The following is a 23,786-nucleotide window of genomic DNA, read 5'->3' on the forward strand; positions in this document are numbered from 1 at the left end:
GACACCAGACTGCTGCTGGTGAACTGGAAGTCCCTCCCCGGAAAAAGCATGGAGGAGATTTGAGGGGAAGCAGCTCTGTCTGCAAGCAGCTGGTGATATCTTCACAATAACTGCTGTGGATGGCGTTTTTATTTCTGCCTGTGTGATCGTACAGCCTGCTCAGAAGAATGAAGGGACGGTGGGCTGACTCTCATCTGTCGAGGTGAGACTATAAATCACACAGGGAAGCGGATGTTTCATTGCGTTTAACCACAGCGTGAAGATCGAGTATGAGACGCGTTTTATATCCAGGCTGTTGTATATAATGTATCGTGTTTGTTTGTGGAGTTAAGTCTCTGTTGCTCTTAAACAGAGTCTTTATTCATTTTCAGTTTAGTTCGCTCGGATGCTGCACAGTTTAATGTTTAACCACCTCCTTCCTCCTCCTCCTTCTCCTCCTCCTCTCCCGCCTCCAACTCCTGACAGACTTTTTAAAACTCGGGCGTGTCCTTTTGGATGCACTTTAAATTATACAGTGTCGTGTGTGAGGATAAAAAGGATGTGATAATATATTGCATATTTGAGGCGTTGGAGTAATTAAGAGGAAGCAGCTGATAAAGATCATACTGTTAACATTCAGCTGTTGATCTAAAGCTGCACCTCTGCTTTTAAACATAAAAGAGTCATCAGTCTGGACTGCACTCTGCTTGTGTTTGGTTGTGCGTGCGAGAGGTCAACTTGTTGATAGACCATTTCATCAGACAGAAAGCTCACGTCTTCTGAAATCAGTGGCAGTCATTCGCTAGCAGGCCAGTTGGGGGCGCCACAGTTGTTTATCAAAACAAAACTGAGTAAATAATACTGTCTTGTCTTCTTCATGCAAGCAGGTCAAACTTTTAATGCTCGAAGAAAACCCCAATATTGACAGTATCTCTTAAGTTCATCCTTATGGCTGATACTAATTGTTATGATATTTAAGTAAGGCCTACTGTGAGCAGCCTGACTTAATTTCTTATTCTTTCTCATGACATTACTTACTTGTGTTTCAATTTATACTTATATTGTGTTGTGTGTGTTGATTGAGTGTTAAAATCTTGCTTTAGGTTACAGGCCACTTTTTGTGTTTCTGATATAGTTGTGATACAATTAGTGTTAACGTTACTGGAAGTGAATGCAGTAAGTCAATGAGGGTACTAACACTTATAAAACAGGGGTGTGTGTGTGTGTGTTAAGGCCGGGCTGGGGGTCTGCTATTGACACAATGGCCCTCTTGTCTGTAACTATGACAATCCAAACACAAAGTAGTGCAGTGCAGACCGTCCCATAGTGGTAGCTCAATGTCATAGTTTTACATGCACGTGTCTACAGAGGCCTTTAAAAAAAACTTTATGAATTTGAAAATACTTTAAAACAAGTATGAGTCAAAATGTGTGTAATTATTTAAGTTTAATCTAATAAAAGTATTTTTAAAGTTAGCTTTATGTATATATTTAAAACATGCTGCATGGAAGTTAGGGGCCACAGGGGTCAGTTGTAACATATTTTAAGGGCTTCAACTAACAATTATTTCCTTATCAAATAACCTGCAGACCATTTTGTTAATGAATCTCTTGGTCTTTTAAGTGTCGAAGAATAGCTTTCTTACTTTTTTAAATCCATGGCGACATCTCCAGATTTCTTGGCTTGGCAGACTTACACTTAAAAAATAAATAAATACATTTTCTACCACAAAAGTTAAAGCTCCTGTGAGGAGTTTTTCACTGTCATGAAAAAGATTGAAATTAATTCTGATTACTTTATATGAGCTACAAAAGCAAACCAGACCATCAGGCAGAATTTTATTATTTCTATAGCGTTATTTTTAACAACTGAAACCACTGGTGGGGGGTAGGTATCAGATGAAGCGATTAACTGCACGCTGCCTTTGTTTACATTTTCCAGGGAAAAATTGAGGACAAATCAGCGTAGAGATAGGAGGTAGGGCTTTGTCCACAGGGGGCACCAAAATGAAACTGAAACACAAACTGAAAGTTCCTCACAGCAGTTAATGATGCGTTACATTTACCTCGGAAGTCGGAATTCGGAACTGGGAACGGCGTCACACCCGAGTTGACCGTGTTCCAGTACAGTCTATGGTTCCAGTACAACAAGTCAACTACAGAACAAATATGACGTCCACGACTTGTCCACAGATAGAAGTTGGACAGTACTGTGAGTACGGCTGATTTAATGAGACACAAGACAGAAGTGATAATAAACGGTTAATACTACAGCTTTCATTTGCTGTTGATGCACGGAGATATGAGGTCGGGGTTGGTGAGGTTCCTCCAACTTTCCGAGTCGGAAATCTGACCTCAGGGGGCATTCCAGTTGAAATTCCCGATTGGGAACTTGGAAATTTCGACTTCCGAGTACAAATGGCATGCACCATCAGTTCAAAACAGGTAAAAACTACATTAAATGTTGAGGAGCTGAAGTGTGGGCCAGCCTGCAAAACATTGGTCTGTAAAACTTTCAAGGGAGCTGGTAAAGACAAATTTCATCATTTATTATAATTTATGCTGTGTAAACTTATCTGGGGGGCACTTGAGGCTCCAGTTTACTTTCCCCCTGTGGGCCTGCTAGCTTAATCCGGCCCTGCAGCTAAAGCTGTTGATTCTCAGTGGGGTAAGTAAAACAATCAACCCTCTAATGTAATGTAAATTATTTTGCCACATTAAAAGGAGCTGAAAATAGGAACTTTGCACCGACCCAAACGTCACGTGCTCTAACATTTAAAGTAATTTAAACCCTCAAAAACGATATTAAAAATTCATTTTCTCTTTGTAGGGTGGGATTTTTGAAGTTTTATTTGGGCTTCTCTTTGTGGTGAGCTGAATAGCAGTGGTCTGAGAGGGTTTGCGTGTGAGCAGTGAGAGTGGAGGTGGAGATGTGGAGGAGGTGGAGTGAGGTACATTTTAAACCTGCTAATCCTGCCGTCCTCAATCTCTGCCTGCTCGTGCCGGAGGAGGAGGAGGCGACGACCGGACGGCCACGCTCTGCTCCCCTGCGACTAAACTTTGTCGCCCCTCAACAGCAGCACACAACAAGCTCCTCCAGGTTGTGCACTTTTCTGTTTTTATCACTGGAAAACAGCGAGAGACGAGAAATCAGCGCGTGAAGACGTCGCGTTTACCCGGAGTTAATCCAATTCGCTGGAGGGTTTTAAATATCTGCTGCCTCCACAATGAGCGCTGAAAACTCAGACACCGACTCCAACAAACTGGAGTCTGTGATACAGGTGAGGCACAACGGGCCTTCCTCCATCCACCATCGACCATCGCTTCTTAAACGTGCAAATTTGGTTTGTGTTGTGGCTGATAAAGCTGCAGGTTTGTGTTCGTGCTTGTGCTTGTGTTGGAGAACAGTATTGTGTTTCATTACCCATCAGCTTTTGACTGCTGTGGCTCCACCTGGTCCTGTGGCACTTTCCAGACACATCATCATTATTGTATTTAGCTTCGATGTAATTACTTGTTTATGAAGCTCTACTCCATATTTGCTTTATTGTCACTTTCCTTCTAAATGCCTCAAAGGTAGAGCCTTACATGTCTGTGTTTTGTCCCCAGAGGCTGGAGGAGAGCGTTTTGTCTGAGGAGAAGAGGCTGACAGTCCGGGGTCCTTCACCTGATGCCCCCCCTACATGTCTACCAGCACGAGTACGAGAGATTGTCACAAAGAACCTCAACGACAGCTGTGAGTTTTCAAAAATGTGCTCTCCGAACATATACATATTTATGTTTTGACCCTTTTCTTTGCATAATAGTTCTCCATGTCTGCCCTCTCTGTCTGCAGCCGGAGCCATGTCCTCGGTCATGTCCATCCAGGAGGAGAACCGGGTGCTGCAGGGCGAGCTGGCGAGGCTGGAGGACCTGCTGGCACACAGCCGAGCGGACAGAGATGAGCTCGCCATCAAGTATGGTGCAATTAGTGAGAGGGTAAGTAGTTAAAGACGGCGGGGCAACAACCTGAAGCAGCTGAATGTGATGTGGGGAACAGGAAGAGTGAGCTGAGAAATTGAGAGAAATACTAGATATGACTTTAAAAAACATCAAGTGTTGTGGTTTCTGTTCATGTCTATCATCCACTCTTTGTATAGAAAGTGTGAAAGCTGCAGGACTTTCAAAACCCTCAAGGTTATTTACACCTAAAGGGAGTGTCGTGGTTTTTACATTTCAGTATTTTTTGGTCTTCCTTTGTCTGAGATTTGCTCGTCTCCCCGGTGATGGGGGCTGGAATGAAGTGAAGTGGAATGTTGCCATGGCGTTTGTCACCCTGGGCGACTGTAAACAGGGGCTGCACAGGAGGTGTAGTGGTGGGTGGGCGTTGAGTCTCATTTGGGTTTGAACATTACTCAAGAAAAACACACAGGTCTGCATCCAAAAAAGATCAGATCGTGTTGTTGTCCTTCAAATGAATAAAGGTCGCTTTGTTAAACTCTTTTGACTCTAAACTGATATTAAACAACTTAAGATGAACGTCTTAGTCACACCTACGTTAACAGAACAGTGTTTAAAACCTGTAGAAAGTTCTCTGCAGCAAGTTTATTATAAGAAACATTTTAGGAAGAGAGTGGTAAAAGTTCGTCTTCACACTGGGATGCTGCAACTTCTTTAGTTTCACTGTTTGTCTGAAACAAGACAGAAACATTTGGGCACTTACTATACCCTTAGTCTTTAGTGTAGAATGAGCAAATTTGCATAAAGAACTACAAATTTGGGACACAGAGCAACAATTAAAAATACTTTCGTTATTTCGTTAAGTTATGGGTGCGTGCAGAAAAGTAATATCTGTGATAGTTGTCTGCTCCTGTATTAGATTTAAATACACATTCTTCATCCAAGTGTTAAATATTTACAGCATCTTAAGGCAATTAGTTTAAAATCACAACTTCTATAACATTTTTATAGTTATCTAAATACCCATACATGATACCAAATAACTTTTTTACAATTAATGCCATGTTATTTAGTGTGACTTCCTTAAAGATCCATAAACTGAAAAGGCCCCCACACGTCTTATAGTTATCAAGATATCACTGAACATTCACACACACGTTTTGGCGAATAATTAATCAGTGAAGTAATTTATTTCAAAAATGCTGAACTTTATTATTGCACATAGTTGTTGCATTAAATACAGCACCTACTTAGATCATTACTTTGTGCAGAATTAGAAGTTTACTGTAAGAATACCCGTACGTAACTCTTACTGATTTGATCAGAATATGATATGGAGGTCTGGAGATGGAGGGTGAGACTGTTTTGGTAACTGCTGTTTTTGAGCTTAAAATTTTAAGCTTTAATTGTAAAGTCCTGAAACATCTATTGCATGACATACAGGCAGAAACTATGTGAGGAGGAGCCTTAAGTGATATAATAGAAAGCTCCAGAACAACCACTTATGGACCTTGTGGTGTGACTGTTTTGAGAACAGCTGTTACAAAGGTCACAACAACTTTAAATTGCAACTACCACGTTTGTTTGGATTTACAGCACTAGCAGGTATACGGTTTAATTCATCCGTTCACCCCCTGCCGTTTGCTTTTAATTACGCCCACAGCTGGAGCAGGCTCTACGTTTTGAGACAGGAGACGGCGACCATGATTCACCTGAGACACGCAGCCTGGCGCAGCAGAACGTGGATCTGCGGCGGCGGCTGGAAGAGGAGCAGGCGGCCTACAAACGAAAACTGACTGCATACCAGGAGGGTCAGCAGAGGCAGGCGCAGCTTGTGCAGAAATTGCAGGCCAAGGTTCGATTATGTAACTGTGTCTTTAACTCAACTTGTGTTTTATTGTGTCTAGATGTGTCTTTAGTTGTAAAAACATCTGGGTGTTACAAGCCTCTAATTAGTTTTTCCTGCTACTTCAGGTGCTTCAGTACAAAAAGAGGTGTGGGGATCTGGAGCAGATGCTGCAGGAGAGGTCGTCAGAGCTGGAGAAACAGAGACCGAGGGTGAGTGGGGTAGATTTGGATTCTTATTCCAACAACATTTAAGTTTTACAAATCACACGTTCATCATAAAATCTTCTCTTTTTATGGCCAGAGTGAAACGTCAAACGGGAGCAATCAAGACGAATCATGCAGCAACCTGGAGGACGCTTTAATCCGCCTGGAGGAAGAACAGCAGAGGTGACCGATGCCCGAACAGATGTGTTGAGCTGATCTGGTGTGCGTTTAACACGTCAATATATCACTTTGTTTTTGTTGTTAATGTTATTTGTTTGTCCCTTGTTGTGTTTTCAGGAGCAGCAGTTTGTCTGCAGTGAATGCCATGCTGAGAGAGCAGCTGGAGCAGGCCGGTTTAGCCAATGAGGCTCTGAGCCATGACATCCGCCGGCTCACTGCTGACTGGACCAAAGCCAGGGAGGAGCTGGAACAAAAGGAGTCCGACTGGAGGAGAGAAGAGGAGGTGAGAGAGGGATGCTTATGAAGAAGGAAAAAGTTTTAAATGAGAAAAATAATTGACTCATTCTTTCTGTCTCTGGCCTCCCTCTCAGTCCTTCCACAGTTACTTTAGCAGAGAGCACAGCCGGCTGCTGACGCTGTGGCGGCAGGTGGTCGGGTTTCGGAGGCATATCTGTGAGCTGAAGAGCGCCACTGAAAGGTCAAGAAACGTATTTCAGTTATGCTTTTTCCTTTGTTCTGATTTAAACTGTACTAAAATATTTCTCTCTCTGTATCTTTCAATCTCAGGGACTTGTCAGATATGCGTAACGAGCTGGCTCGGGCGTCCCACTCCGCTCAGGTGTCCTGTGCCGATGTGTCCGCCACGCTACACAGCCGGGAGGGAGGAGCAGCTCTGGTCCTGGAGCGGGAGCAGGCTCTGAGGATTCAGCTGGAGCAGCAGCTGAGAGAACGAGTGGCAGAGATGATGGACCTTCAGACCCGAACGGATGCAGAGAGAAGTGAGCTCAACGTCAGGTCAGCAGCTGTACTTCACTAGTTTTTGTTATTAAAAAAGTTGTATGAAGGAGTTTTTAACGGCTCGTTTTGTGTCAAACTTTCAGGCTGTCAGATTCTGTGCGAGAGGGGGAGAGGCTGAAGGGCCAAGTTGAAGAGAGAGATCAAGAGATCGCTTGGCTGATTCGGAAGCTTGAGGTGATTTTGGTTGGAACTGGTTGACATGTTCCTTGATTAGTGGTTCATCCTGCTCTCTTAATCACGCACTGTTTCTTCAAATATGGATCCATCCCCAGCTTAAATGAGTCCCGAACAAATACACTATTTACTCCTGTCAGTAACCTTTCCTTTGCTTGTTGTCCTTCAGGAGCAGAAAGGCAATGATGAGACTGACATGCAGGTGCTGAGAGCTCACACTGAGACACTGTGTGACACCCTGCGAGACATTGCTCAGGTAAAATACAAAACACACGCACTCAGTTTCATATCTTTGAGAGGAAGTGCGTCTTATTTTTATTCTCTTCTACAGACGGTTTTCTCAGACGGAGAGTCGTCATCAGAGGCAGACCAGGACAACTCCGGGTCTGCTCTGCTGGTGTTGATGCGTGGCTCCTCCCCCAGCCGCTCCCCCTCTCCTCGCAGGTCCACCTCCCCCTCTCGGCCTTCCTCCTCGCTGGCTCCTCTGTCTGACGCGGCGCTGTCGGCTCTGCGCTCCGCAGTCACAAACAAGACAGTCCAGCTGCAGGTGACATGCCAGTTTATATACCCTCTAATTCAGTGGTTCTGAACTGCTCTTGCCTCAGGACTCTGCACCACCTCCTTAACGACAAATCACCACCCACATTTCATTTTCAACCACTCACACTTATTTAACGAAAAATATTGCAGACATGAGAGCAGTATGAAACATCACAGTATGTTAACATCACAAAACACAACAGTGTAGTTGAGCAAAATGACCCTCAGGTAGCGGCGCACAAGAGGAAAATATTCCCTCTGAACTTAATCCGATTAGCAGCCTTTTTTCAACAGAAATAAACTAAAACAAGTGCAACATAAATGCAAATGTAACTGTAGGTCTGATTACCCAATCAGTGGATACATGTGTGAGTAAACTACTACTGCACGCACGTCATAGGAAACCCATGTCCTTCAAAATAAAAGCGCAGCTTAAACTTTTTACCACAACTTTCTTTTTTTCAAGCACACATCTGCGACCCACTGAAAATCGCTCCGCGACCTTCTTTTGGGTCCCGTCCCACCAGTTGAGAACCATGGGTGAACCATGGTTTGAATTGTGTGTTTTAATGCATCCACAGTTCTTTATAATGCACATGTACAGAGAAGAGTTAACGTTAAAGTAAAATGAAAACAGAGAGAGAAGGCATTGGGGTTTTTACTTCTAGCCCCAATTTAGCTTGAATAACTCACCTGATGTTTTCACGCTGCCATGCGGACAGCTTTGGCTTTGTTTGCCCAGTTATTTGCCTTTGATGTTTGTTGCTAAGTGCTACTCATGGCGGATTCATGTTGGGTCTCTCCATAAATAACAAAAAAATAAGAGTACGGCCTTGACCGGCTCTTTTTGTAAAGTGTCTTGAGATAACTTTGGTTATGATTTGACGCGATACAAATAAAATTGGGATTAGATTTTTGAGATATTTTTTTTAGCTTTCATTGAAATACAGAGGCAGATAAAGTTACCTTTTTAAATGGTCTCCCTATTCCTGGAGATATTCAGATCCCACCATGAGGAGTTTTCATTTGAACTACCTCAGTCAAAAGAAATATGTATGTAATACCTTTATGTGACTTCACTTGTGTTTGCAGGATGTTCGAGGGCGTCTGATCTCCACCCAGACTTCTGTGCAACAGTTGCGTAAGCAGCTTTCGGAGACAGAATTGGCTAAAAGAGATGCAGAACAGAAAAACCAAGGTCTGCAGAGAGAGAGGGACGCTGCTCAGAGGGAGAGAGAGACCACGCAGAGAGAGAAGGAGCGTCTAAAGCAGGAGAGAGACACACTGGCCAGGTTCACACTGTTATATGACGCTTGACAATCTGCTTCTTATCCCTGATCCTTGTAATGCATGTAGCTAACTCTACACTGCTCTCCTCCACACATCGTGATCACTGCAGTGAGAAGGCGAGCTTGGAGAAGACCGTGCAGGCGGCACAGAGCGGCAGTCAGATCCTGCAGATGGACTGTGAGAGGCTTCAGCTGACCGTGGCCTCCACACAGCGAGAGCGAGATCACGAGAGGGAGGAGAAGGAGGCGGCCATTCTGGAGAGAGACCGGGCCAAGGCAGAGACTCAGAGGACGTAAGTAATCGAATTGATCGTGATTAAGTGAACGTGATGCGGACACTAATCCGTCTTGTGCAGCCGACACACTGTGCACATGACCTCCTTCACCGACATGACCCCAGACACCGGTGAACAATCCCATGTAAACCTTTTATCTAAAGCACCGTAGAAGAGATGACACCTTTACCCAATGACAACTTTTACCACGTCACACAAGTCGGCAAAGAATCATATGTAGCAGCATGTATCTGATAGCTTTCTAATGCTTGTGTTGTCTGCTGTATGTCTGATTCTAAATTTGGCTACAGACAGAAGCAGTGGGATCAGAGTGAGAGTCGAGCCTCGGCTCAGCGTGGAGAGCTGTCTGCAGTGAGGGAGACTCACCAGCAGGGGGAGGTGGAGAGGCAGCTGCTGGAGGGAGAGAAAGCCCAACTCTCTGAAGCTCTCGCTCGCGTAAGAAAAAGTCAACTTGTGCTAATTTACCTTTTGCAATTCTGTGCTCTGATGCGTGCTGATGTCTTATCTTTTCTCTGATTCCTTTCTTCCCTCCAGGCTGAGAGCAGCAACTCTGAGCTCTCCCTGCTGCTGAACAAGCTGCAGTCTGAGGAAGCAGCTCTCAGGGACTCTCTGGCCAAGATGGGAAGCCTGAATGAGGGCCTGGTGCAGGACAAAGCTGACCTGAACTCCTACATCCTCCAGGTAAAGCCGTTTCCCTCTTAGGACATAAACTAGTTTATATGACCTGTCCAATGACACTCTGCTGTTAGTGTGTATTTTCAAGCATCCGCACTAGAAGGAGCGAAAGCCTGCTGCCAACAACACATCCTATATCTCCCTTTAGCTTGTCAGGAAGTCATGATGCAATACATCGTGCACATTGGGCAAGGTAGTGGTTCCCAAACCTTTTCTGCAGGGTAGATAGGGACAGGGTAGACAGGGTAGGTGTCTTTGGTAGACATAAAGGTTGTCATAAATGCGCTTGCAATGGTTTTGCTGACAGAGGGACAGCCTTAAGTTTGCTGCCTGTTGCTTCATCAATTAAAGTTGAAACCACAATATCTGAGGGTCGTATTAATCCCTCAGCTGTAGTGTGCGGCTCTTTACATGAAGCAGCTCTGTAAGCTACTTAAAAAGAGATAAGTTGAGCATTTGATGGCACAGATGCAACTTTAGTAAAGCCACTCTGTTTGTTATGGCAGTTGAGTATAGGGCTGAAACAACCATCGCAATAGCGACGAGCGCATGTGCAAAAGTCCCATCGCAGGACATGCGATAGTGAAGCGAATTAAGTCAAACGTGTATGCTGCTGCTTTACACGCCCTGTCCTGGTTTTTCACGACTTATCTACAGAAAAAGTCTTCAGCAGAGCACACAGAGACCTGACTGCTGTGCAGCAGCCTGTGTCACCTGCCTGTAAACGAGCACCCGATGCTGCTGCTACTGTCACAAGCAGTGTCGGCTGGATGATGGAGGCTTTCAGTTACTGTAGGTGGCTTTTCAGTGAGTGCATTCTCGTTATCAGCAACATGCGCCACTTAAACGAAACGTTCACAGGGGGGACGTGCCACGGAGATAGACATGATTCTTCATATTTAATTGTCTTTATTTTAGTAGTTGTGATGTTTGTTATAGATTCATCGTGAGTCTTATGTTTACCCGGCAGTCCTTTCACAAAGTTGGCCAAGCTTTGCTAGCAGTGCAGAGCTGTGTGCATTGTTTTTACTGAGCCTTGTCGCGCCCCGCCCCTGTCATTACTCCAGGCCCCCCCATTTTTGGAATCACTGGGCCAAGGGAAGGATGCAAGGAATCTTTGAATAGTCTATATGTATAAGACGACCATGGTAACAGAATAGTTTAATGTAATCTATACATATTAATGTATAGTTCCCTTGTCGATCTGAATGTCTCACTCTTTAAAATCTCTTGTAGCTGGAGGAAGAGAAGACTCTCCTGCACGCTCAGAGACGAGAGGCAGAGCAGGAGAAGTTGACCATCCGAGATGAGCTGGTCCGTTTGGAGCAGGAGCGGCTGGAGATGGACTCCGCCCGCATCCTGCTGCACAACTCACTGCAGGACTCTGAGCAGAGCAGGACGGGGATAGAGGAGGAGCTCCTGAGCCTGAGGGCTGAAAGACTTAGGATGCAGGAGCAAGTCACTCAGGTAAATAGACAATTAGACAGGAGCTGTGGTTGATGCACCAAGTGATTCTTTTCACAGAGGTTGTTTTATGTATTTTGACAGCTTTGTGCTGAGGTGACCACTCTGGGATCAGAGTTGAGTCTTGCCCGAGCAGAGGGCCAGCGGAGCGAGGTGGCCTTAGAGGAAGCCGGCCGTGGTCGGGCAGAACTGGCCCGAGACAAAGCAGCGCTGGTGGTCCAGCTGACGGCGTCGGAGAGAGAAAACACTGTGATGTCAGAGGAACTGGCTGCTTTCAGGTGTGTGTTGTTGTTAGTATGGTACGCTTATGTTTGACCCATGAGGTCCGTGTGTGTAAGTTGTGTTTGTGCTGCTGCAGGTCGGAGCGGGAGTCCCTGGAGACAAGTCTGTTCGAGGTGCAGCAGCAGCTGGTTCAGGTGGAGTCTCGTAGAGAGCAGCTGGAGACGGAGAGCCAAAACCTTCGAGTGCGCTGTGAGACTGCATCAGGTAAGAGACAAAGAGACGGTCTGAAGAAAGAGGGCAGAGGAGTTTTAGTAGAGAAGAATATGAATGAAGGAAGAAGTAAACAACAGCTTGAGGCTAAACTGAAGGTCGCTGGCATAATGGAAAGACATTAACACGACAGAACCTATTAGTTGATCAATGTTTTCCTTGCTGATGTTTGATGCGATTTGCAGCTGAACTGCGACGAGTTCGTTCAGAGGAGGAGAACGTGTTGGCCCAGGCTGAGAGGGAGAAACAGGCTCTGACTCAGACTCTAAATGCTGCGCAGCTGGAGGCCCAGCAGGCTTTACGCAAGACCATCTCCGAACATCAGGAGGAGGTGGAGCGGCTGCTCTCAGAGAAGGTCAGAACACTCAACTTAGACCTGTTTTAACTATTCAGATAAGGCTTTTCATGCTGAAGACTCTTTAAACCATGTTATTGCTTTTGGCTGCTCTGTGTCTTCACAGGAAGTTGTGCGGCGCAGCCTGCTGATGGAGCATGAGGGCACTGTGAGGAAGCTCAGGCAGGAGGCGGAGGATCAGCTCCACAGAGCGGAGAGAGAACGAGAGGAGCTGCAGGATGAACTGAGGAATCTGCAGCATGACAGAGATCAGAGTCTGCTGCAGGCTGAGACTGACAAACAACAGGTATGATCGGGTTCAAGCCTCTGAGGAAGCATTTGGTATAAGATTATTTAGCATCACGTAAATATGAGCCAATTCAACTTTATAAAAGGATCTAGTAATTACTTAAAGCTTTGCCTAATCAGAGCCATAACAGAACCCACTGGAGATCAGTATTGAAAACACATCAATGGCTCAGTTTTTGTTGTCTTGCCCTCTTTGTTAACCAGACTTCTCTCTCTTCCAGGCCCTCTCTCTGAAGGAGGCAGAGAAAGCAGCGTTGTCTGAAAGGGTGTTGTCTCTGCAGGCCGAGCTGTCAGCTTCAGCTCTGGAGGCCGAGCAGATGTCGAGGGAAGCGGCTCATTACAAAGAGCAGGAGCAGGTGATCGGACTTCCTGTCTGAGTTGATCTTCTGTTGCACACATAAGGACTCTTTCGCTAAAAGGACTTTCTGTTTTTGTATGTTGCACAGATCAGAGTCGATGCTCTGAGCAGGGAGCTGCAGGAGCTCCGCTCTCAGCTGGAGGATGCTGCTTCTCTTCATGAGAGGGAACTTCAGAGACTACAACAGACCACTTCTGATCTTCAGTCACGTGCTGATGTCGCTCTCAAAGAGGTAGAAGAGTCGTCTTTTTTTGTTCTTTTATAGTAAAGAAAACAAAAAAAATCGATCTAAGTAAATGCAGAACATCAGGACAAAACTAGAAAATGTTTTTGCAGAAACAAAATCTCATGAAGTGTGCTCGCTTTATTTTTGGCCTTTGCCTCTATTTGATAGGACAGCGGTTAGAGCGACTGTATATATAGATAGACGACTCGTCTCCATCTGCTCTATTTGTATGAAATTGATGCCAAAGTAGCCCCCGTGATAGGCGCTGCCATCTTGCCATGGTAACGCCATTTGGAGCCAGAGCTGTGCAGTGGAGATCGACGGGTGGAGAGGCTGTGGCCACTTCCGCAAATGAAAACACACACTTAACTTACCGAAAATGCAGCATAGATCCCGCATGCCGGCTTGTTTAACAGCAGAACAGCTTCTTGTGTTGGTCTGAGGTTAACGTTCACAGATGTGGGTCCTCCTCTACTCTGCTAATCAGGAACAGATCGGCTGCAGGAGCCTTATTGGTCAACAGAGCTTTCAATCATCCTTTTGACAGCATCAGATAACTAATTAAAACTAAACTTGTCAGAAAAATGAACACTTGGATGTAAACCAGCATGATAAGAACTAACTATAATGACAGAAACCATGTTTGAGAAACATTTATTTAGCGTGTATTTTGATTTTATAGTTTGACTCATGTCCCATCTGTTAACATGGAGGAGGCGGGCTTTATGAGCTACACTGCAGCCAGTCAGCAGGGGGCGATAGAGATGTTTTGGCTTCACTTTTAGGGAGCTGTCATGTCGTCCATCTTTTTATACAGTCTGTGGGATAGAGTCAGAAATACGGGAGGAAAAATATGGGATGACGTGCAGCAATGGGCCGATGGTCGGAGTCAAACTCCGGGCTGCTGCGTATAAGACTTTGCCTCTATACATGGGACAGTTTAAGTGTCAGTCATAATGTTTGCATTGAATTACATGTAATTTAAAGTCAGAGTTAGACGACTATTTAGAGGCCAAAAACAGCCCTGTCATAAAGCCAAACATTTGCCCCTAAAGCGACACAACCTAACCTCTTCTGGAAAAATGTGTTAATAGATGTTCTGTGAACACGCAAATAGAAAACAGACCTTCCTGGTGGGCGCTATGAGATCATTCACAACATGATGTTTGTTTATATCACCTTGCGCCACACGTGATTCGCCCTCCAGCTGGACCAGTGCAGAGCTTCTCTGTCTGCTAATGAGGAGAGTCGAGACCAGCTGAGGCGGGAGGTGTTGGACATCGAGCGACGCCTCAACCAAACTCAGGAAGCAGCAGAAAAGCACAGAAGAGAGGGGACGGACCTGCGGCGCAGCCTGGGCGACGTCACCAAGGAGAGAGACGCCTTCAGCCAATCAAACAGCCAGCTGAGAGAAAGTCTGCGAAGTGCAGAGTCGGAGAGGATCAGGTAGACACTTCAACGAATGAGAGTATGTTTAAAGAAATGCAATCATATGTCTTCATAATCTCTGAGGGTTTGTGTGTTTTTCAGTGTGAAACGACAGTGTGAGGAGAAGGAGCAGAGGCTGGCTGTGCTGGAGGAGAATTTCTCATCTGCTCAGAAGGAGGTGACGGAGCTGCGGAGCTGCCTGAGAGAAGTGGAGAGGTCACGACTGGAAGCTCGTCGGGAACTCCAGGAGCTCCGCCGTCAGGTCAGACATGCTGTCAGACATCCTACACTCCTCTCGTGTTCAGAAGGAAGCAGGGTTTTCTGCTCAGGCTTCACATGTTTCAGTTTTTCCCTCGCGGAGTGACTGTGTCGTGTGTTTCTCGGCTCTAGCTGAAGGTGCTGGATGGAGAGAAGGAGCAGAAAGGGATGGAGGTGGCCGAGCTGCAGGCTCGTCTGACGCTGGAGGAGCAGAAAGACGAGGACAGAGGGAAAGATGTTTTCAACCTTAAACAGAAGTTAACTGAAGCTGAAACAGCTCGAGAGTCCCTCAAGAAAGAGGTGAGAAAGGAGGAGAGTGATAAGAGATTAACAGGCTCTTGTGATTTTACTTTTGCTCATCTTGTCTTATATTTTCAATTCAGCTATCTATGACCGTGAAGCGGCTGGAGGAGTCTGCGTCAGGCTGGCGCGGCTGTGAGAGAGAGCTGAGCGCTCAGCTGCAGGAGGCGCGTGGCTGCGAGAAGAAGCTGCAGGATGAGGCCAAGAACCTCGCTCTGCGCGCTCAGGCAGCTCAGGACTCTGCCGCTCAGTCCAGCCTGCAGCTGAGCGAGGCGCAGGGCCGCCTGGCCGCCACGGAGGCCGAGTTGATGCGGGCCGAGGCCGGGAGGAGGGACCTGGAGTATCGCCTGAGCAGCATTCAGTCGGCACTGACGCGGACGCTCGGCATCGGAGCAGGCGGGAGAGGAGGCCGGGGGAGGAGTCCAGGAGGGAGCTCTGCATCACCAGGCCCTCTGTCACGCCACCACAGTGTCTCACCCCTGCGCGCCTCACTGTCGCCCCCTAAAGGTGAGGAAGAATACAGAAGAAGAATAGAATTGGTAACCCGTTACTGCTTCTCCTCCTTTGGATGCTGCAATATTGTACATATCAGTTCATAACTCTTTATATTCACTGTTTGCAGAGTTAAGAGCGAGCACCCCTGACATCACGTTGGGCTCGGGGGCCGTGTCCCCTGAGCGAGGGGACACACCACTGCCTCTCCCTCAGCCGGAGCTGGACCCCGACACGCTGCGAAGTGACCTGAGAGAATTCCTGCAGGAGCTGCGTGAGGCACAGAGGGAGCGGGTAAAAGAAAAGAAAACACAAAGTAAATATTGACTTAAGTCCAAGGATATTACGTGTTTGTAAGGTTTAAGTCTTTTCTTATTGCTGATTATGAAGGATGATGTTCGGAGGCAGCTGGGGGTCCTGCAGAGGGAGCTGGAGGAGCTGACGGGGGAACGGGACTCTGCTCAGAGTCGTCTCGCTCAGCTTCAGAACACCCTACTGGAAAACCAAGAAGGTATAATTCTCTTGATTATGTGTTCGTCTAGTATCAGAAGAAAAAAGCCTAACCAAAAGACAAAGTGATCACAGAGCCGTCTTTAATGTGTGTGACTGTAGGAAAGCGTGGGCTGGACGAGCGTCTGACCACCACTCAGATTCTGCTCCAGCAGCAGGAGGAGGCGGTGAGGAGAGGAGACAGAGAGAGGAGGACTCTCACCGACAGGGTGAAGGATTTAGAGCGAGCGCTACAGGCCGCTGAGATGGATAAAAAACACACTCAGGTACACACACTTATTCCATGTGTTTGTGTTGTTGACTTTCACAGCAGGGGTCACTGATCTGGCATGTTCACCATATGGCAGCACTATGACAGAGCAATATGTGGAGGCATAGCTGTCAGGGAATGTAATAACAACAGATGCCACACACACAGAGTGTTACATCTCCTGTGGTGTCCCATGTCAGCTCTCCATATGTCGGTTTTTATTGTGTAAATAAATTCACCTTCTGGACAACAGGAGGAGCAGAGACACAAGGAGAAAGTTATCGAAACAAGTAAAGTTCTGGGCCTCAAACTCAGATCTCCTAACTAACCGACCTCTCTCGTCCCTCCGTCTCTGCAGGAGCAGTTAAATAAGCAGCGTGCCGCTGAGATGCGTCTGGAGGCGGAGAGGAGACGTCTGCGGGAGGCGCTGGAGGCAGCTGAAGCCCGGGCCACCAGAGTGGAGCTGGGGAGGCGCAGTCTGGAGGGGGAGCTGCAGAGACTCAAACTGAGTCTGGGAGACCGGGAGGCCGAGAGCCAGACCTCCCAGGAGCGACACGACTCTCTGCTGAAAAGGGTACAGCAGGCGGACACAGGAGAGCTGCGTCTAATTATGTTTGCTTTACATGAAAGTTTTTAGTGAAATAAATTAGTGACGTATTTAATGGCTCAATGAATAAACCAGGACATCAGTTGCATTGGTTAAGTTGATAAGACCTTTATTATAGGGATCCTTTATATTATAACTTAATGACCTTATATGGGGCTAAGGAGACATTGTTTGATGTAGGGGCGGGACAAAGTATCGATAAAGCAATATATCGTCATCCTGACTCGTGCAATACAAGTATCGATACGCGTCACTACTTCATGACTCCTCACAGTGGCGCTTATGACACGTGAACGGAAATTAATTGGGTGAAGAAGAAGTTAATCAGATATCGTGATGTCTCGTTCTATGATTGTCTGGCAATATATCAACTGTAGAAGAATCGCTGTATCGTGATATAAATGTTATGGTGGGCCACGTATCGCGCATCGTCTCAGTTACCCTGCAATTCCCACCCCTACTTTCATGGTCAAATTCAACTTAATAAATGAAAATTAATGTGCTGATTATGTCCTTAGACTTTAGTATTAGACAAATAAAACAGCTGGCCAGATGAGGGCGCTACAGTTCATGACAATCCATCCAACAGTTTTTGAGATATTTCACAGAAGACCACAGATGTGAATAAAATGGTGATGCTTGAGAAGATGTTGAGGGATCACCAAGTTTATAAGACTTCCCCCTCTGAGGAATATGTGTATCTGTACATTTAATGATAATCCAACAATGCCACCCATAGCTACAAACCTACTTTATTTAAATATGTACCTAATAACCTGCTGGTTCTGGAAACTGTGGAAATCTTAGACAGGAGGCCAAAAGTAGATGAATACATTGGCGATCTTTTTATTTATATATAATACAAAACCACACCCTGTTCAGTAAAGAAGAACGTGCTTCTTTGTCTTCTGTTGGTCTGCTGATGGGATTACACATTACTTTGATTTGGATTACCTGCAGGTGGCAGAGGGAGAAGCCCGTGTGTCTCTGCTGCAGAGAGACGTGGAGAGGCTGAGCCAGGCTCTGCTCAAAGCTCAGGAAGGTGAGTCTTCACTAAAAGAGAAGACCGCTTCTCTCAAGAAGAGCCTCCAGGAGGCGGCGGCCGCTCACAGCAGCACACAGAGTCGTCTGAACCTCCTGCAGAAGACGCTGAGTGTGGCTGAGCAGGACAAGGGGAATCTGCAGGTGAGTGAGACAGGAGGATAAAAGAGCTTTGAGTGAATGTGGATGAAAACTGAACAATGATGTTGTGATTGCTCTGCACCGATAAGGAAAAAATGGATGAAGCCCGGGCGTCAGTATTGGAGGGGAAGAGGAACGTGGCCACCCTCACTGAGCGCGTGCAAAGCTTGGAGGGTGAGCTGAACCAGAGCGAGCTGAGACGAGAAGAACTGGAGACAGAGCTCAACAACAACCAAGAGGTGAGGTACTTATGCTGAGGCCTCAAGTCTCACCAAAGGTTGCATTTCAACTGTGCTTCTAAACTGTAGAGGGTCTACAGAATTTGTTCGTGAACTCTGTCCTTCCTCCGTCAGGCTCTGCGTCAGCGCTCCGCCACTCTTGCAGAGGCTCAGCGCAGCAGCCAGTCAGCTCAGACAGAGCGGGTCGCTGTGGAGGAGCGACTGCGTGGGCTGCAGCGAGCCGTCGCCATGCTGGAGACCGAGAAAAAAGATGCAGAGCGACAGGCTGTGAGGCTGGAGAAAGACAAGAATGCACTGAGGAATACACTGGATAAGGTCAGCGCTGTCTCTTGTGAATAACAAATGTGAAACTTGGATCATTGAGTCATTTCTGTACAAAGAGCCGTTTGTGATTTTTAGAGTTCATGCGGTTTATAGGCACACGCTGGCTTTTAGCTGTGATGTGCAGAACTAGGTCACAGGGACTTCTGGTCAGAACACGATACACTCATTAAATCTATCTTACACTAAGAGCACCTGATCTACTGGAAATGTAACATTTTGAGCAGGCAGTTTTGTGCATAATAGGTAAGGAGTTGTTTTGTGGTCAGCACTAGTTTTCATTGGAAGCGTTGTCTATGTCCACAGGGCCTTATGTACCCCAGCTCAATATCCTATTACATATGACACATAAAGGAAGGTCTCCTTTATGTGTCATATGAGTTTTATATTCCCAACAATTAATGTTTTCCTTTGTCAATTTGTGGGAATCAACAAAACAAAACAGTTGTCTTGCATTTAGTGTTATTTTTGCTAACGAAAATTATGACTGAAATGTTCGTCAATGATCCTTTTCCATGACGAAGACAGACGTTGATGAGCTGAAAATAGATCTTTGATATTAAAAACTCTGAATGTTTTGTTTTCGTTAACGAGAGACAGGACTAAAATGGACTGTCAAACATTTAAAATGCATCAAGCCTCAAGCAGCAGTTAGAGATAACAAGTATCACAAAGGTGGTTATGAATTTTCTCTGTTAGCTCAGGCTTCCTGCTTCAGGCTCTGCGCGCGCTCACAGATACATCACATAAAGGAGCGATCATCGGCTGTTTAATGAGAAGCGGTGATGAAAAGTAATCTTTAGATGCTGTGTCCTCATCGTTCTATGACTGTATGGATGATCTGCTGAAATTAAAGTGTTAATTTTAACTGAAGCAAACGCGTAAAAAGGAGAAGAGGGAGACTGAAGGGGGGGTCTTATTTTCTCAAGAGAGAAAACGTTTTGACAAAGTGATGACTAAATGATTCAAATGTGATGAGTTTTTATTGACTTAAACTGGACTACAATGTTCTGATTAGTCGTCGACTAAAGCTAGACTAAAACTATAAATGTAACTACAACTAATAAGCATGTTCATCTTAAGACTAAGTCTAAATGAGCTGCCAAAATGAACACTGTTTCCATTCAGCTATAAAGAGAGCTCTTACTAATCTCTTATAATGTTAGTGAACATGGCAGTGGGGAAGATCTCCTTTTTAATTAAACCAACAAAAGGTCAAAGGTCAATTTTCCATGACTTCCAGCATTTCACTCTCTGTTGCTCACATTACTAGTAACGCACCTTTCATTAGGTTGAGCGTCAGAAGCTGAAGACTGAAGAAGGCAGCATGCGTCTGTCTGCAGAGAAAAGCCGCCTGGATCGCTCTCTGAACACCACCGAGCAGGAGCTGCAGGAGGCGCAGCAGCAGATACTGATGATGCAGGTGGGGAGCGGCCGCTGACACAACTAGTTATCATAACTGCCTACATCTTTGTATTTCAAGCAGACTCAAGGCAAAAACCAAGTCTGATGCTGTAGACAGTTTTAAGCTGCTTCACACAGGGCTACACTTTGTTACTTCATTAGTCAAGAATTTCTTTGTTACAATGTTACAATTTCATTCAGCAGACACTTTTGTCCAAAGCGACGTAAATCTGAGCGTTAATACAACACAAGCAACGATCAAGACAGCAGGGGACAAAGTCAGTTAGTGCCAACAAACAACTTTGAGTGTGATCTGACACAGGTACCGACAGGCAGTGCACAGAGGCAGCCCAAGCTGCATATTGACCTGTGGTTGCGTAGAGCGACTGGCTGAGATGACAAGGAGCTCAGTCTTGGATAGGTTGAGCTCATTCTTTCATCCATTTGGAGAATGGAAATATCAGAAAACATGGGAGCAAATGATTACACCACGTGAAGTGGTGTATATTGAAAGAGAAGAGGACCGAGCACTGACCCTTGAGGCACCCCTGTGGATAAGCTGTGGGGTTTGGACGCTTCTCCCTTCCAAGATACAGTTACTATTCGTCTCTACACCACTAATTCATGTTTCACACCAGAGAAACTTACCATATAAGACACAAAAAGGCCAAAGGTTTGAGCAAACCCCTCACATATTTCTGGGCAGGCTTCATTTTATGAACAACGCTCATAACTATGAGTTTTCTATAAACCACAGAAACACTATAAACAAGCAAATACACAAAGCTACAGTGGGTTTCATAAAAATCCTGACAGAGTCATTAAAGTTATTTATTTCAGGCATCTCAGACCACACACTGCTCATTTCTCCTTATTTCCCAGGCTGCAGAAATGTACATCAACCCCAAACTGCTCGAGCTTTTGCTGCAGTGTCTTTAAGGAACAAATCTGACTTTATATTATTATACAACTTCAAAGGCTTGAGGTAATAACCTTGACGTTTGTTCTGCCACTGTCACCCACTAGCCTGCCTTACAAGAAACCGTTTGAAATGACCCAGAAACAAGAACCTATGATCGTGCTGGAGGTTTCTCTTCCAGGGCCCATCCGCCATTTGTCAGAGGACCTTCTCCAGACCAATAAAAATCCCAGCTGTTAGTTGTCTAAGAAATACAAACAACAGCTTTGTGATGTTTACTCATCTGTAAATGTTGTGACTAACGACCTGCTGGTTCCATGTTTGTAAGTTTGGAACGTAGTGCAGATCTTAGTTGTGTATGTTAGTTGTATCTTTGATTTGTATTTGGGTTTCAGATCTGCAAACAGTAGAGCGTAACAGAGCTCAACTACTTGTCATTGGACACTCAGACATATATGTTCTTAGAACCAGTCAGTCCATATTTAGCTAGTGTAGTTTTTAGTTCAGCATCTTATGTAGACGATCATCATCAACAACAGATGATCAGCCCAGAGTAAACCTTTCCCTTTAATACATTTCAAACTGCGGTTTTTCTCTGGAGGATCAGCTTCAAACCAACTTCCTCTAGGACACCACAAAGCCTCCAACGTGGTTGTTTGGTGGTCAGCTGTTAGTTTTGATTTGTAGTGTGATGAAAAACCAAACCAAAGTCTCTCCAGCCTTTAGACGTTAAGACAAACGTGTCCGTCTCTTCCTCTTCTGTGTGTGTGTGTGTGTGTGTGCGTGTCCGTGTTGAGCAGACTCAGCTGGCTGAGATGGAGCAGTCGCACAGTCTGTGTGAGAGTTTGGCGAGGCAGCGTGAGGAGGCCCAGCGGGAGTCGGAGAGACTGAGGAGCAGCTACAGGGACGTGGAGCGAACACTGGGCACCAGAGAGCGAGCTCACCGACACAGAGTCAAAGGCCTGGAGGAGCAGGTACACACGTCTCAGGTTGAGGAAGACTTCAGGTTGACGCTTTAAATTCCCTGCTACAATGAAGGAGCTGGTTGGGGTTGTAATAAAATATTAAGAATGTTGAAATGTTTTAAACACCAGCAGAAGAATACTATATAGATTTCATTTAGACTCATCTCTGTAGGCAGGGACGTGGATTTTTAGTATGGGAAGTGTAGCAGATGGAACGTAATGTGCCGTAATGCCATCCCGGCTCCAATCAGCGGCTATCTGACGACGATTTAGCTCCTATTAATCTCTATAAACAGACATCTGCAGGCTAACAGCTAACACCCTAAAATTCTACTTGAGATAAATTCCCTGACGCTGTGTCACGAAAAGCTGCTCAGTGTTTAGATTTCCCGACTCCCTTAAATGCATCAGAAATGATCGATCCGACCTCCATTCAACTAACAAGCATTTGAACAGTAGTTTTCTCCTCCTCTTGAGGACAGACCTGACAAAGCTTCATTTTGACTTTTTTACTCATTTGCATCGTGATGTTGAAATTTCGGCACAGGTAAGACCCGTTAATTAAAGTAAATCACAAGAATAACAGTTTCTGTTTCGGGTTCACACCACTGAAGTAAGCCAGTGTGAAGCCTCTGTGTAACTTATCGTTACAGTGAAACTGAGACTCACCACAAACAGATGAACGGGCGCTCCTCCAGATTAAAAGGAAAAGGAAGTCTTGGCTGGAAATTCTTATTGCTGCTGACTAAACCGGACAAGCCCGGCATGTTCACTGTTGTGCCCAGATGCTATATCGTCGTCTGACTGTAGCGGATGGGTACCAAGTTTGCATTTAGACTAAATGGGCAGTCCCCATCCCCTGACAACAAGGCATAAGGATTGGCATCTTGAAATCAAGGAGATGTCACAGTATTGTGAATAAAACTCTGAATGTAGTAAGCTAAATATTAAGTTTAAAATGTACTTTTCTCCCCCTGTGTGATCGCAGGTGTCCACCCTGAAGGAGCAGCTCCAACAAGAGATGAAACGTAGGCAGCCTACTCTTCCATCCTCCTTGTTGTCATCAGGGAACTGAGAGGCAGCTCGAAACCAGAAGCACCAGCACTCACTACACGTCTAATCCAGGGAAAATCCACACGTTGTGAATGTCTAAAAGCAATATTTACCTGTAGAAACATTCCCTAACAGTGTTCTTTTTAACTCTGCTGTTTAAAAATGTGATTTGTTGTTATGAAATGAACCCCGCTGTCATTTCTGTGCTGTTTTACCGACGTTTTGTACGATTAAGAACACTTTAGCTCGACACACCGGTGACAGAGCGAGGGAGCGGATTGATGTGATCCAGCAGCTGTGCTGAAAACGCCAGCGGCCCGCTGATTACTGGCAGCCAGCTGTGCTTGATCCTTGCTCAACATCGTCCCAGACTTCCTGCTCTTAGTTGAGAAGAAATCACCGCAGGACTCTAATCCAGACAGAACCTGGATGCAGCGCAGGAACGAAAATCTGCCTGTAGTACAGTTTGGTCTCGATCCCTTTTAATCTAACAGTTAAGGACTCTAGGAGGAGGAAGGGAAACACTGTACACTGTACTCTCTGTACTCACTGATGGTGTGACACATTAGCACTGCAGTATGATGGTACATGTATAGTATGTTTTTTATAGTTTTGCTAGCTGTATATACCTTTTACTTACTATCTAACCTAACAGACTGACGATTAATGACAGCTATAAGACACATGGAAGCCACATGTCTGCAGGACAATAAACTCACTGTGTGCTCTATATTTCATGTCTTTCATAACCACC

The 23,786-nt window shown here is 45.5% G+C and overlaps 1 protein-coding gene across 2 annotated transcripts; it reads left to right on the forward strand.

The window, feature by feature from the left end:
* Positions 1 to 59: 59 nt before the first annotated feature.
* Positions 60 to 23,752, forward strand: LOC138605934 (rootletin). Of its 2 annotated transcripts, XM_069678392.1 has the most exons (38): positions 60 to 202; positions 2,987 to 3,259; positions 3,588 to 3,714; positions 3,814 to 3,956; positions 5,581 to 5,772; positions 5,892 to 5,975; positions 6,067 to 6,152; positions 6,267 to 6,432; positions 6,521 to 6,627; positions 6,717 to 6,944; positions 7,031 to 7,121; positions 7,291 to 7,377; positions 7,453 to 7,668; positions 8,754 to 8,953; positions 9,061 to 9,243; positions 9,537 to 9,681; positions 9,781 to 9,927; positions 11,158 to 11,388; positions 11,470 to 11,663; positions 11,744 to 11,871; positions 12,063 to 12,232; positions 12,339 to 12,518; positions 12,742 to 12,876; positions 12,967 to 13,110; positions 14,312 to 14,550; positions 14,635 to 14,794; positions 14,923 to 15,090; positions 15,174 to 15,597; positions 15,713 to 15,876; positions 15,973 to 16,093; positions 16,195 to 16,358; positions 16,701 to 16,916; positions 17,910 to 18,134; positions 18,221 to 18,370; positions 18,485 to 18,685; positions 19,983 to 20,114; positions 21,815 to 21,988; positions 22,968 to 23,752. In XM_069678392.1, exons 2-38 carry the CDS (start codon positions 3,206 to 3,208, stop codon positions 23,052 to 23,054), a joined length of 6,063 nt encoding a protein of 2,020 aa, XP_069534493.1. In that variant the 5' UTR covers positions 60 to 202; positions 2,987 to 3,205; the 3' UTR covers positions 23,055 to 23,752. The 2 variants fall into 2 exon arrangements, with proteins under 2 accessions (XP_069534493.1, XP_069534494.1); XM_069678393.1 differs by lacking the exon at positions 2,987 to 3,259.
* The last annotated feature ends 34 nt before the right edge of the window (positions 23,753 to 23,786 follow it).

Source organism: Semicossyphus pulcher, unplaced genomic scaffold (assembly GCF_022749685.1).
Source record: "Semicossyphus pulcher isolate SPU_LCO1_2020_fin unplaced genomic scaffold, fSemPul1.0.p SCAF_3, whole genome shotgun sequence".
Classification (NCBI taxonomy): Eukaryota; Metazoa; Chordata; class Actinopteri; order Labriformes; family Labridae; genus Semicossyphus; species Semicossyphus pulcher.